At 43.0% G+C, this 13,030-nt stretch overlaps 1 protein-coding gene across 10 annotated transcripts in view; it reads left to right on the top strand.

Moving 5' to 3' along the window:
* The window catches only part of FOXN3 (forkhead box N3), a 148,862-nt gene that overhangs the window by 52,683 nt on the left and 83,149 nt on the right, over window positions 1–13,030 (top strand). For 9 of the 10 annotated variants that reach the window (XR_012680218.1, XR_012680217.1, XR_012680216.1 and 6 more), the window contains exon 2: window positions 11,625–12,178. Coding sequence is in view for 1 of the 10 variants with exons in the window: in XM_075192566.1 (XP_075048667.1) it covers window positions 11,639–12,178 (540 nt within the window). In the remaining 9 variants the exon portion in view is untranslated. Of the gene's footprint in view, window positions 1–9,121; window positions 9,244–11,624; window positions 12,179–13,030 lie in introns of those variants that run through there. The other variant, XR_012680215.1, reaches the window with a different exon arrangement.

Raw genomic sequence — 13,030 nt, 5'->3', positions numbered from 1 at the left:
AACTCTTTCTATGATTGCAGAGTGTGAGAACTTGAATATAATACTACTATAAACAGTTCAGGACTCACATATGTGCTTGGAAAATGGATAAAAACACAAGAAAACTAATGACCGCTTTAAAGCACAGCTGACTTGCTGCAAAGTGGGTTCTGCCCACCGCTGTAAGCACTAGTTTGGGTTTACTGATGTGGGGGGGGCTTCATGGAGCAATTGCCCCTCCCACTTGATAAATGGAATTAATCTTCAGTCCCCTCCCACCTCTTCTTTTTCCGTTATGTCTCCAATCATACCGTATCCGTGTTAACTGTCACTTGTTAGGTCAGGACTTTCCATGTATGTGTTATTGTGCTAAATTGTATTCATGTATCTGTTTTTATGTCATCATCATCATCACCATTTATTTATATAGCGCCACTGATTCCGCAGCGCTGTACAGAGAACTCGTTCACAGCAGTCCCTGCTCCATTGGAGCTTACAGTCTAAATTTCCTAACACACACACAGACAGAGAGAAAGACTAGGGTAAATTTTTTGATAGCAGCCAATTAACCTACCAGTATGTTTTTGGAGTGTGGGAGGAAACCGGAGCACCCGGAGGAAACCCACACAAACACAGGGAGAACATACAATCTCCACACAGATAAGGCCATGGTTGGGAATTGAACTCATGACCCCAGCGCTGTGAGGCAGAAGTGCTAACCACTAAGCCACTGTGTATGTCTGTAAGATAACTGTCCAGCGCTATGGAATCTGTGGTGCCCGATCAATAAACAATGATTATTTGTCCTATTTTTAATGCACTGGACGTGTGTTTATTAACTTAGACAAAGTGGGTAGGTGTGAAGGAGTCCTGAGGATAGTTGCAATAACTGTTCTGGAAAAAAGGTTCTGTAATCTATATCAACCAATCAGATATTGACTTTGATTTCTTAACCTGAAACCAAGGTGCACACTGATTTCTGATTTATTCCAAAGAATAATCCCCTCATTTTGCACCTTTCACCAGTGCAATTTGGCTTTAGTGTTCCCAGTCATACCCCAATCACACTAGATAGCATAATGAATTGATATTGTTTTGGCCCCAGCTCTAACCATAGACCGACCCTAGTTCCAAGCTAGATACAGTGCAGAATGGTGAAACTAATGTACCCGTCAGATCTGGTATCACTATGTACCTCTGCTCAGTGTCCTGTTCCACCACAGGTTGCCTGAGTATTGGGGATTTTATACACGGGGGAGGGGCATGACTTATGGGTGCTGCGCCCAGAACTCTCCCATCTTCCTCGGCTGGATCCTGCTCTCACGATACATGAGAACCATACCTTTTTGTTTCCACTCTCATTTTTTTGGAGGTAAATAAATGTATTTCATAAGTTTTAATAAGTGCTTTCCATCTTCTGAACGTATGAGTGTAATTCATACGTACCTACTCTCCCGGAATGTTCGGGAGACTTCTGAATTCCAGGTACCTCACTCAGACTCCCACCTTCATCCTACCCACTTTCTAGTGAAGTGAACGAGATTGGGACTTCGGTGACGTTATTTACAGCAAATTGCGTCATTTTGAGCCTCCCCCCTTGACACGATGACAGTTGCGTCGTCTTGACGGGGGGGCAGGCGGAAAGGCCACCATAAGACATCCGATTTGTTTTACTTCCGATAATTCATGCATGATCCGAGCACACTATCAGAGGCGCAGACTCGACCCCCATGTGAATCACTATAGTGATCATTGAACCACGCTACAGATGGCGTACACCAGCGTGGCATTAGGAAGCACTGCACACTTTAATTAGGTTAAATGGTAAAATAAGGTGTGCGGCCGGATAGATCTGCGAGCGAGGAGGTTAACGCCGCAGCTGTGTGGGGTTGAACCTACGAAGTGTGTCTAGGAATTAAAGTAACAAGGGGTAAAGATTAGTTTTGTCTTGTTACAAGTTAAAGGGATTTTAATTGTAACTCACAAAGCCCTGAGGCCAAGTCCCTGCATGTGGCTTTCACTAGTACGAGAGAGAGCCAAGAGGCAGATTTCACAAGCTTCACTGCACAAAGAGAGAAGCACATTGGCAGCGCTCTTACATGCCGAAAAATCACTGCGTGCTGGAGAACCAGGCATCCCCCTCCCTTCCTTCATTAAGGGGTTAAATTGTTTATTTATGGGACAATGAGGGATATTTACAAACTAAAATCATGAGTTGCGTTTGCTTTTATGGATAATTGAACTGAGGTTAGTGTGACGAGAGGGGGGTGATTGGTTAAGGAGAAATCATTTCCTGCCTCACAGAGAGGAGTTGTCTGGCCCTTGTGATGATTATTATTAATTTTATTATCCTTTATTTATAGGGTGCCAAATGAGGTCCGCAGCACCGTACAGAGGGCACACAACAAGGCAGCATATGGTATAACAGTATAATAGAGTAAACAAATAACACTACAACTCTCAGCACAGCCACTGATAGCCTAATACTGAGTCCTGGGTTAAAGAGGTATATTCAGCTCAAGCTAAAACCTGTGGCCATAACCATGGGCGCAACTTGCATGTTTACAGCCACTGAAAGAGGTGCAAGTACCATGGAGAAGTGGGGTCGATGGGCAGAGAGCCCGAGGAGGAGGTGGCGCAAACGTTATAGGTAATGATAACAGGAGGGAAGAGGGCCCTGCTCACTAGAGCTTACAATCTAAAAAGAAAGGGGTAGACGGATGAATACTGGAGAATGTGGACTATCCCCAATAATGCAAAACAAGATTTAGGGGTCTGTTTATCAATACCCTAGAAAACCATCGGAGGAGACGTTGGGACATGGGGGAGAAGCAGCGTCACATGGAAGCTAGTGGCTGCTTCTCCTACATGTCCGGGGCCGGCACTCTGTGGGGGCATTAAACTTACCGCATGAGTGACATTGTCATTCAGTGTTTTAGTTGCCCCCTAACCATTGGCACAGCGGCCCTGCCTGTATCTGGTAAGTGGCAGAATACACCGAGAGATTCATTCAGCTCCTCGTATCTCTGGTTTGTGAATGTTCTGATATCGGACACACACGCAGATAAGGCGGTCGATGGATATTGAAGGGCAGAATAAACAGTTTTGTGTTTGTATCTTAATTGCTCTTTTCTTGATTTCACAAATGCAAATAAATTAACAATGATGCGGACCTGTATATCTATGTGTGTGTACTTAGATTGATGTTTGTGGTGTAATGCAGGAAAAGTCTGGGAAGTGAGAGTACGTTGGGGAATGAGAGTGTAAATCCCGGAAAGTGTAGAATTAGGGGATTTTCGGTCTCGTCACAATCTGTAATATGATCGCTATAACATCAGTGTCATCAGCACACCCTGTCGGTCTGAGGCAGGAACCCGGTCTCTCTCCAGCTGTTGTTGAATTGCAAGTCTAGGCACGCCAACTAGACCCCATTCCCCTACCTCTGATCTCGGTATTAGTTACATCCTTCTCAGTTTGTTTCCTTGCTAAAGACGACCTGTGTGTACTAACCCTAATAGAGGTAAATTATCAGCCTCATTAAGGAGCAGGGTGTGTACAGACACACAGGAAGCTCCTCTCTCACCAACCAGCCGGGTGATGTCAGCATCGCTCGCCAGACAGGTTATTGGGGCATGTGACACTGTATCACTGCACACATTTGCCAACACCCTTCAGTCATGAGAGTCACAGGTGCTGCTGAGTTTGGGAAAAGTTGGGACATGCTGGTGTTTCAGGTCTCCGGGGATCTGTCCGTACACGCACAAAGTGGACTCTCACTGGCCTGTTGTGGATTTAGAAAGGGCCTCTATTGATGAAGATAAACAGCGCTGGTATTTAACTAGCAGGTTCATTGGGTGCTTTGTTTGTACTGGGAGAGGATTCGCTGGAGAACCAATTAACCATTTTGTGACTGTTTGGTTACACAACCAGAAACCGCACGTCTCGGGGTCTAGGAAAATCCAAGTTATATAACTTCATGTAATACATTGTTAACATTTGTAAAACTTATGTAAACGGATCTGACACTAGAAACCGTTGTTCCTTATATTACTGTAGCCATTACGGTTTTACCTACATTGAGTGGCGGTAGTGTTTATGTCCTTCAGAGCATTTGAAAAGAACACAAATGCTAGTAAAATACTCAATAAAATCACAAATTGAACACAGTTTTCATTTATATGTATTGTTAATGTGTTCTAAAAAACTAAAACAGAACCTCCAAATTTTTTGGTGTAAATATTCATTAGAACACAAAGCCGTCCCCTGGTAGTGTATAAGGTGGCTCAGTGGTTAGCACTTCTACCTCACAGCACTGGAGTTATGAGTTCAATTCCTGACCATGACCTTATCTGTGTGAGAATTGAGTGGATTAAGCCCCAGGGAAAACTAAAACCTTTGGGTGGGTACATAATCAATTTGGATGTTCTCCCCGTGTTTTGCGTGGGTTTCCTCCCACATTTCAAAAACATACTAGTAGGTTAGCTGCTATCAAATTGACCCTAGTGTGTGTGTGTGTGTGTGTGTGTTAGGGAATTTAGATTGTAAGCCCCAATGGGGCAGGGACTGATGTGAGCAAGTTCTCTGTACAGTGCTGCGAAATTAGTGGCGCTATATAAATAGCTGATTATGAGGAATACACACACACACACACACACACTCATAATCCAGGCAATGGAATTTCCCAAATTCATTGGAATATACAGCAAACCCCTCACCCAGACTCACGCAATCTCTTGTCAAGGTCACACTTGTGTCCCTGACTTTCAGCCCCAGACTAAATTATAATCCACCATTATTTACTCAAAGTCTCAAGTGCATAAGAAAAAAAACTCTGTTAACAAACCTTTATCTAAAATATATTTTGGTTTCCTGTGTTTCTGAAACAACCAATCAGATGTTTGCTCTCATTTTCTAAACTGAATTGAGAAAATGACGCAATCCGGTTGGTTGCTGTTGCACCAGTTTTTATAAATCTCTCCAATCCTCTAACATCCCCGGTAAGTGGCGCAGGTGGGTTCGTCAACATCCATTGCTTTTGTAACAAACAGTAAAACAGGATTTCCCCTAAGTTCTGTTACTCATCTTCAAACTGTACATATGAGAATGCAAATGTATACACCCCGTGTTTCCTGAGAGATTTAGTGCTGGTTGAACTGGCTTTAACCTTGTGCCCCGGAAATGTCAACTGTAAAGCACCAGGCTTGGTAGACATTGTGCCTGTGAGTGACGGGGGCCTGCTGAGCGCTTGATTATAGATGCCTGAGTTTGGTGATAAAGTTTAGGGATCATGCCTGTTGTCTGTTCTGAATTTACACACCTCACAGTGTGCCTGCCCCAGAATAAATGTGTTTAAAGTTTACTTTCCTGATTGTCTACACAGGAATCAGTGCTGCGGTGAATAATTTATAGACCCTATGAATGAGCTCATTAGTCACCTTTTCAGAGTTTAAATGAGTTTTGTGGTTGTCGTTACAGGAGCCTTCTGCTGTATGGAAAAATAGCCGTTTGCCAGTTGAGAGCTTTTGACTGACCGGCTGGTCCCTGTTCTGGGCTCCATCTGCTTTGTGCTCTTTTCACATCCTCATTAGTATCATTTTGTGGCCTTCCCATCATAACGGCCTCATCAATAAGTTGCATCGGTGGCTGGAGCGACATTTAGTGACCGTTTATCTCGTTATGACACCCGCTGTGTGACAGTTGTTTTATAAACAGACTTCATACAGGTTTTCCAAGTTATATAGTTTGTAAAGAGTAATAATGTGGTAAATTTAAAATGTACGCATCACCTACTTAACAAGGAGGCAGAACCAATATTTAGATCCTAAATCCACCAGTGAGGAATGACTGCGGCACTAACGGGTATATTTAGTAAACTGCGAGTTTGAAAAAGTGGAGATGTTGCCTATAGCAACCAATCAGATTCTAGCTGTCATTTTGTAGAATGTACTAAATAAATAACTAGAATCTGATTGGTTGCTATAGGCAACATCTCTATCGAAGGATAAGGATAGATCTAAGGATCTATTCATCAAATAGAGAAAAGGCCTAAATTGGGTGAAAGCAGGAGTTCCCAGGCCGGTAAGGACTGTTGCTGGCAGTCTTCATCGGGGGCATCTGGATGGTGATAGCCAGGGTCGGTACTGATAAAATTTATTTATTAGTAAAATAATACCGTTATCCTTTTTTGTTTTTTTTAATAATGTTTTTCTATTCTTTTACAATATTTTTTTTATAACTTAATTTCTTTATTTTTTTGTTCCAAATCTGGAACTGGATACTTACGTTTAGGCCAGTACTGCTAGAGAGCTGAGCATTGCAACCTTTTCTTGTTAAATTAGGTTAGGTCTGGCCAACCTGTGGCTCTCAGAGCTGTTGTGAAACTATAATCCCCAGCATGCTTTGCCAGGTGACAGCCAGCTGATAGCTTGCAAGGCATGCTGGGTTTTGTAGTTTCACAACACCTGGAGAGTCACCAGTTGGCCAGGCCTGAATTAGGTGATAGAAGATTCTCTATTGCTGAGATAAGCAGCAATAGAAAAACTTTAATATTGCCCAGTATTAATAAATAGGCTCCTAAGAGTCATACGGATGTCCTACGATGTCACTTGTACAAATATCTATTCTTTCTAGCGATTTCATTCATATCAACCCAGGCTTCCTGGTAACAGCCCCTACCACAGGCGCACAGTAAAGCGCATGGTAAAGCCGGGACACCCCCAGTCCCCACCTCTTAAAAACAAAAATGCTGCCTGCATCTGTCACTGGTACACGTGGCCTTAAGGGGCATCACTAATTGGGACATATCTCCCAAATGTCCCCAAACTGGGGCAAAAGTTATTTTACACGGGATGTCAGGAGAGTCCCCTCATATAAGGACTGTCCCCACCTAAATTAGGACATTTGGGAGGTGTGACCTGAAATAAAACTAAGGATCATGTCTGTGCATGAAAAATTATATCTCTTTTTTTTGTAAAAAGGTTTAAGTATCCCACTTTACCATTTGAAGTGCGGATGATGCTCTTCTGGGGAGTGACTTCTTTTCGTCTACTCAATTTTCCGGTTTTGCACATTGTAGCCGTCTTGTGTGTCTGCTGATGGGACTGGGCACTCTCTGAATGTTTGTCACATCTCTTGCAATGAGGGCAGATGTCAGGAGGAAGCGCCAGGACACGTGGAAAACCAAATTCATTATCTCCCTCCCTGGGATTCATTCACCTGGATCTTTTCTAATATAATTTTGCTGTGGGCTAAATGTTCAATTATATTTTGCTTTAATGTTTAAGTGGTGACAATCTGACAAGTGCTGTTGTTTTGAGTGAACTTTATGAAAATGATTTTAAAGCATTTTTTTGTATCTCGCCATTTATTTTTACCACACATCCACTCTTTAAAGCTTTGAGTGCCCGCATGCCTAAAATTTTATAGCGTTTTTGTAGCTGATGGGAAAAATACGTTTACATTTCACGGCTTATAATGAGCACTTAAAACGCGATGTGTGACATGATCTGTTCAAGTATAATGTATTTGTATTATAGAGTGGTTTTATCAGGCAGCTTGGATCCATTGTTGTTTGAGTATTAAAAACTGCGTGAGTAATTAAATCGCTTGTGTGACATACCCTCCATTTTACTCATAGAAAAGAATTATTTAAATTTGCAGCGAATGGATTCTGCCCTTTAAACATGGGGCCTTGATCTAGGACATGTCCTACCCCAACTATAAAGCTGTCCCCACATTTTAAATTTACCTCCCCCTCTAATGCAACATGGTTTTGCCAAGGTGTAAAGTTACTCCTTTTTATGCTTTTGTTCTCCGTAATGACTCATGCAGTGAAATGCGTCTGTACGACCACGCACTGAGCACTAGTGCAAGTAAGGGAAGTAGTGTTATTGTTTTTCTGTTTTTGATTGCAGAGTTCAGGGGGTGTAGGAGATCCTTATTACCTTTTTTGGTTCTTTTACTGAATGCTAAATGATCACTTTTGATTTTCTTTTTTATCAAATGAAAATTGTTTTATTTTTATTGGACATTTCGGCCTTATTGGCGACAAGCATTTCCTTATTGTGCATGCAACAGAACCATGATTAGACACGGACGCATCCACAGATGCGCATTTTAGGGTATATGTCCTCTGCAGGTAAACAGATATGTGATGATAGTTATAATGTTGTAAAAGTACTGTGTTGTATATAACACACAGCCTGTCACAAGCTCCGATGTAAATTTTGTCCCACTACAAGATTGTCCCATTGGGCCTTGCCCTGGCCTGTCTCCCCCCACACAGGCCGGAGCCTTATCCCACAGCTGGTGGAGCAACTCTGGGTGTGTGAGAGAGGGAGACCCCGGCCTGTGACTGTCCCTGCTGGAGGGGGAAGGTTATGTGCATCACATTGGGAGCTTTGGAGTTATGGTCGGAATGTCTGACATCATTAAAACTACTTTGGTGCTTTTTTGGAGTTTAGCAATTACTGCCAAGAGGTGTCTACACCTACAAAGTGAGAAGTATGTTAATTAAAGAGGTGTTTGCACCCACAAAATGAGAAGTATGTTCATTAAAGAGGTGTTTGCACCCACAAAGTGAGAAGTATGTTCATTAAAGAGGTGTTTGCACCCACAAAATGAGGGGGTATATTTAATAGAGGGGTCTGAACCTACAAAATAAGGAGGTATATTTAATAAAGAGACGTCAGAACCCACAAAATGAGGTGGTATATTTAATAGAGGGGTCTGAACCTACAAAATAAGGAGGTATATTTAATAAAGAGGCATCAGAACCCACAAAATGAGGTGGTATATTTAATAAAGAGGTGTTTACACCCACAAAATGAGGGGCTCCAGTCATGAGATGTCTGAATACCACAACTGGAGTGTGTTAATTGAGGGGGGTTCTGCACCCACAGAAGCTGGGTGACCTGGAGGGTGAACCCACTAAAATACCCTGTGAAGCTGAACCCCCCTCTTAGTGTTTGGGGTGCCCCTCTCATTAGGAGCAGGCAGGGTGTGATCTGCACCAGTGTATATAATATTATATTGTATATATCCGCAGGGAAGGGGTTAAGTGTCCCTTCACCTTGATTGCCCCCTCCTCCCGTCCTGCCCTCCCCCCGGCTCTCTCCTCCCCCCGGCCCAGCCCACGTTTCTCCCCTCTGTGGCTTTTTGTGCAGTGGAAACAATTTCTCGTCCCTGGCCCCGGTCCACGTGCTGCGCCCCTCTGCCCCCCACCCCAGGGAGCCGGAGCCGGGGGGGACATGAGAGCGGCCGCAGGTAAGTGACATGAGGGTGGGATACTTATCTGTGCCCCCTCCCAGTAACTCCTCCGCTCCCGGCCGCAGCTACTGCAGAACCTCCGGGAGGGACACGTCAGTCACCGCAGTGATTGACAGCTGGGAGGCCCCTATAATATTATATATGTATAATAATGTCCGTGGAGTCTCCCGGCAACAGGGACTGACTGAGAGCTCGGCCAATCCGGGACTGCTGAGTACAGTAAATAAGTGTTGCAATCCCCCCCCCCCCCCCCCCCCATTGTGCCTCCAACCTCTTCATTTACTGCTGATGAGCTGCTGTGTTTGCTCTCTGTCCTCCATAAAACACCCTGAATGGCCGGCGTGTCGCCCCCTGATCTCCCCTTTGTGTTTGGAAACCTGTAAACAGAGCTGAGAGGGGGGGTCGCAGCCAGCAGCTGTTTGATGGGACCCCCCCCCCCCCCTGTGTGTCTGTGAGGATTAACCCTTAGCCCCCCGGGGTGGGTGATAATGAGTTGGGTCCTGTGTAATGCTGATTATTATTCACCCCTTATATGTCTGGGATTGATACAATGTAACAAGTTGGGGAGGGAGCAAAGTGCTGAACAATGCAGAAGTCTGTGTACTGTGGATTATTGTTATGACAGGATCTATGGCTCTGTAATAATATATAGCAGTCACAAGTTATAGGGAATAGGTCTTACACTTTATACATAAATAAATAATCTTGGTATTGAGTTCACTTCGCTCCTGAGAATTGTCATTGGGAAAGTAGATTGAAAGCTCTGTGGGCCAGAGGGGAAGCGGAAAGGCTGCTTGTCTATTTGTAGATGCTGGCTGTCTACAGCTCTGTCATTACCATTGTAAGGTTTATAGTACTGTTATATACTTTACCTGTCAATCACTAAGGGGTGACAACTGGTATCTGTTGGGTATTTATGTTGGAATGAAATTAAAAAGGAGCCCTAACTATGACTAATGTTAGTCAGTCTCTTGGGGAGGGTGCAGCTGATAGAAGAGCAGTGTGTTGTAATAGCAACAGTGCAATTAAATTACTTTACTGCCAGCCATATTATAATTTTCCTGTTTAGAAGCTCCTGGGACTCTGTATTTCCTTTTTAGCTGAAGCAGAGTTTGAATAATGACCCAAAATAGCTAAAGGTGTCCTAGTAAAAGCAGCAACCCCTAATCCCGATATCTGGCCTCGCTGAAGCACAGCATAATTATATATATATATATATATCTGCTCGGTTTAAAAGACTTGACGTATACCATTTTATTGGTAAGAAGAATGCGACAATTTAACTTCATTGTCAAGTTCTATATTGTGACGACTGTTGTCTACCGTGAAGTTAAAGCTTATACAATTTTTTCACCAATAAAATAAAATATTAACATTCAGTGATAATGAAAGTTACTATTAAGATTAGCTGCAGAGTACATGAACGTCTTATCAATTTATATACAGGAGATGTATATACACCTATGTTGTACTGTATTATTATAGCATTGTACACATTATTTACAGTATAAAATATTTATCTTATAGACTTTGCAGTATCCAGATGCTGCTTTCAGTCCCACATTGGCTTTGGTAGAGCCTTGTGTTTGACTCTTTAGGGCTCAATTTACACACAAGAGATGGTAAAAATAGATACAATTTGTTCTAAATGCGCTATTCATGCATTGCGCATTTATCAGTGCAATCTGTTGGTAGCGTACATCAATGCAGGAGGAATAGGTCGTGTTGCTTTCTAAAATGTTAACACGTTGTTCAAATTGTAGAGTGCAGTGGTGGGAATTTGTCCTCTTTTTCATGCACTTTTCGTGCTTTTCACTAGAATTAGTGATATCACTAAGCCGTTGGGTATTTTCACGCCTCCGTGATGTCATTAGTTCCCAGTGAATTCATAGGTTGAGCATTGGTTTATCCACAAAACAGCTGCTAAGTGACAGTTACATTTAAGTGATTTTTGCAAAACATTAGCGTAACTATAGTATTGTATCCCCTGTAAGAATGAAATCCTGATCTCATAAATGGAGTTTGCTATATTTGAGCCTTTCTTTGAAATCTTTCTAAACCTCTCAATGGAGATGACATTCTGGATTCCGTTAGTCCCAGGTTATGTTGTCTATGACTCTCTCTTTGATTATATCATGGTGGATGATTTCTTTCTGCAATACCTTGGTGATTTGTAACTTGATGTCAGGGGTATGGTCCCTCTATTTAAATCTGTATGTTGAGCCCACCAGTGTGGATAAATGACGTAGGATCACTGTTGACATGTTGCAGTAATCATTTCCTGGAGATCCGTTGTATCCTAGTTCTGCAGAGTGTTCTGTTCATGACCTCGCATTGAATAAGTAGAGAATTTCATGCCGCCTTTTTCTGTCTCGCAGGAGTCTTTGCCTAAATGGGTCCCGTCATGCCTCCCAGTAAGAAGCCGGAGGGCACCGGAATCAGCGTTTCCAGCCAGTGTTACAGGAGGAGCGCATTATCCAACCCACTGCAAGATGACGACGACCTAGACTTCCCACCGCCCGCCGTCAAAACCAACAAAGAGAAAGGTGCCATGGAGGACGAGGAGTTAACGAATTTGAACTGGCTGCATGAAAACAAAAACTTGCTGAAAAGTTTTGGGGACACTGTATTGCGGAGCGTCAGCCCCGTGCAGGATGTTGACGATGACACCCCACCTTCTCCCGCTCAGTCAGACATGCCCTACGATGCCAAGCAGAACCCGAACTGCAAACCCCCTTACTCCTTCAGTTGCCTCATATTTATGGCTATCGAGGACTCGCCAACCAAGAGACTGCCGGTAAAGGATATATATAATTGGATCCTGGAACACTTTCCGTATTTTGCCAATGCTCCCACGGGCTGGAAGAACTCTGTCAGACATAATCTATCCTTGAATAAGTGTTTCAAGAAAGTGGATAAGGACAGAAGTCAGGTAAGAAGCTCTTTTTAGGCCAGGTTTTGCATTCAAGCTGATACTATAGTAAATGTTACCACGTAACACCATAATTATTGTGTAATTAAAGGACAGGGCTGAAATAAGAACAGTTAACCTGGAGACGGAGGAGGGACGTCATCAAAATTATTATTTAATTTATGGGGATTTTCACTTTTCGGCAACTTTTAATTCCTCTTTTGTGTCCCCTCCTGCAACTTTTATGAAATGCATTGCTTGTTCTATGTAGTTTCCTTCTGAACTTTTTATTCATTTCTTGTTTATCCTCAGACAGAGTTGTTGACTTGTGTTGCCATGGATACGACACAGAGCTGTTCCCTGGAAACATTGTATCCAGTGCAGGGAGCCGAGTCAGATGTGTTGTATCCCAGGGCAACATAAGTAAATGACTCTGCCCGGTGATATAACTACATGGACGAAAAGCACAGACGTAAGACGGGAAGGAGAAGCATTGTGCTTAAGAAAAGTTACAGGAGGGTGTGTACAAGTCAATAACTTAGTAATGTCAAGGTGGAGTCAGGTAAGAAGCTCTTTTTAGTTAATGTTCCAAACATGGCACCAGTCTGGGGTGGGACCAAGTGTCTTAGCACCCAAAGCAATGATACCCTAACTGCTTCCTATGTACCCCTGGTATGGTCACGTTTTTGCAGTTTAATAATACTGTGGGATATGTTTTATCATTCTGTGTGTTGTGATGACCTTAAATGAATTTTAGCAACAATGGAAAAGAAGTGTTATCTGAAAGCCGAAGAATAACTAACTGTATTGAATACTGTACCGCTGAAGCCCTGTTAAATCGAAGCCAGCTGCCTACTCTGGTCTTGACCCTCT

This window comes from Mixophyes fleayi, chromosome 12 (assembly GCF_038048845.1).
Source record: "Mixophyes fleayi isolate aMixFle1 chromosome 12, aMixFle1.hap1, whole genome shotgun sequence".
NCBI classification, from domain to species: domain Eukaryota; kingdom Metazoa; phylum Chordata; class Amphibia; order Anura; family Limnodynastidae; genus Mixophyes; species Mixophyes fleayi.
Note: the sequence above shows the minus strand (reverse complement) of the source record. Positions and strands in the feature narration are given on the sequence as shown.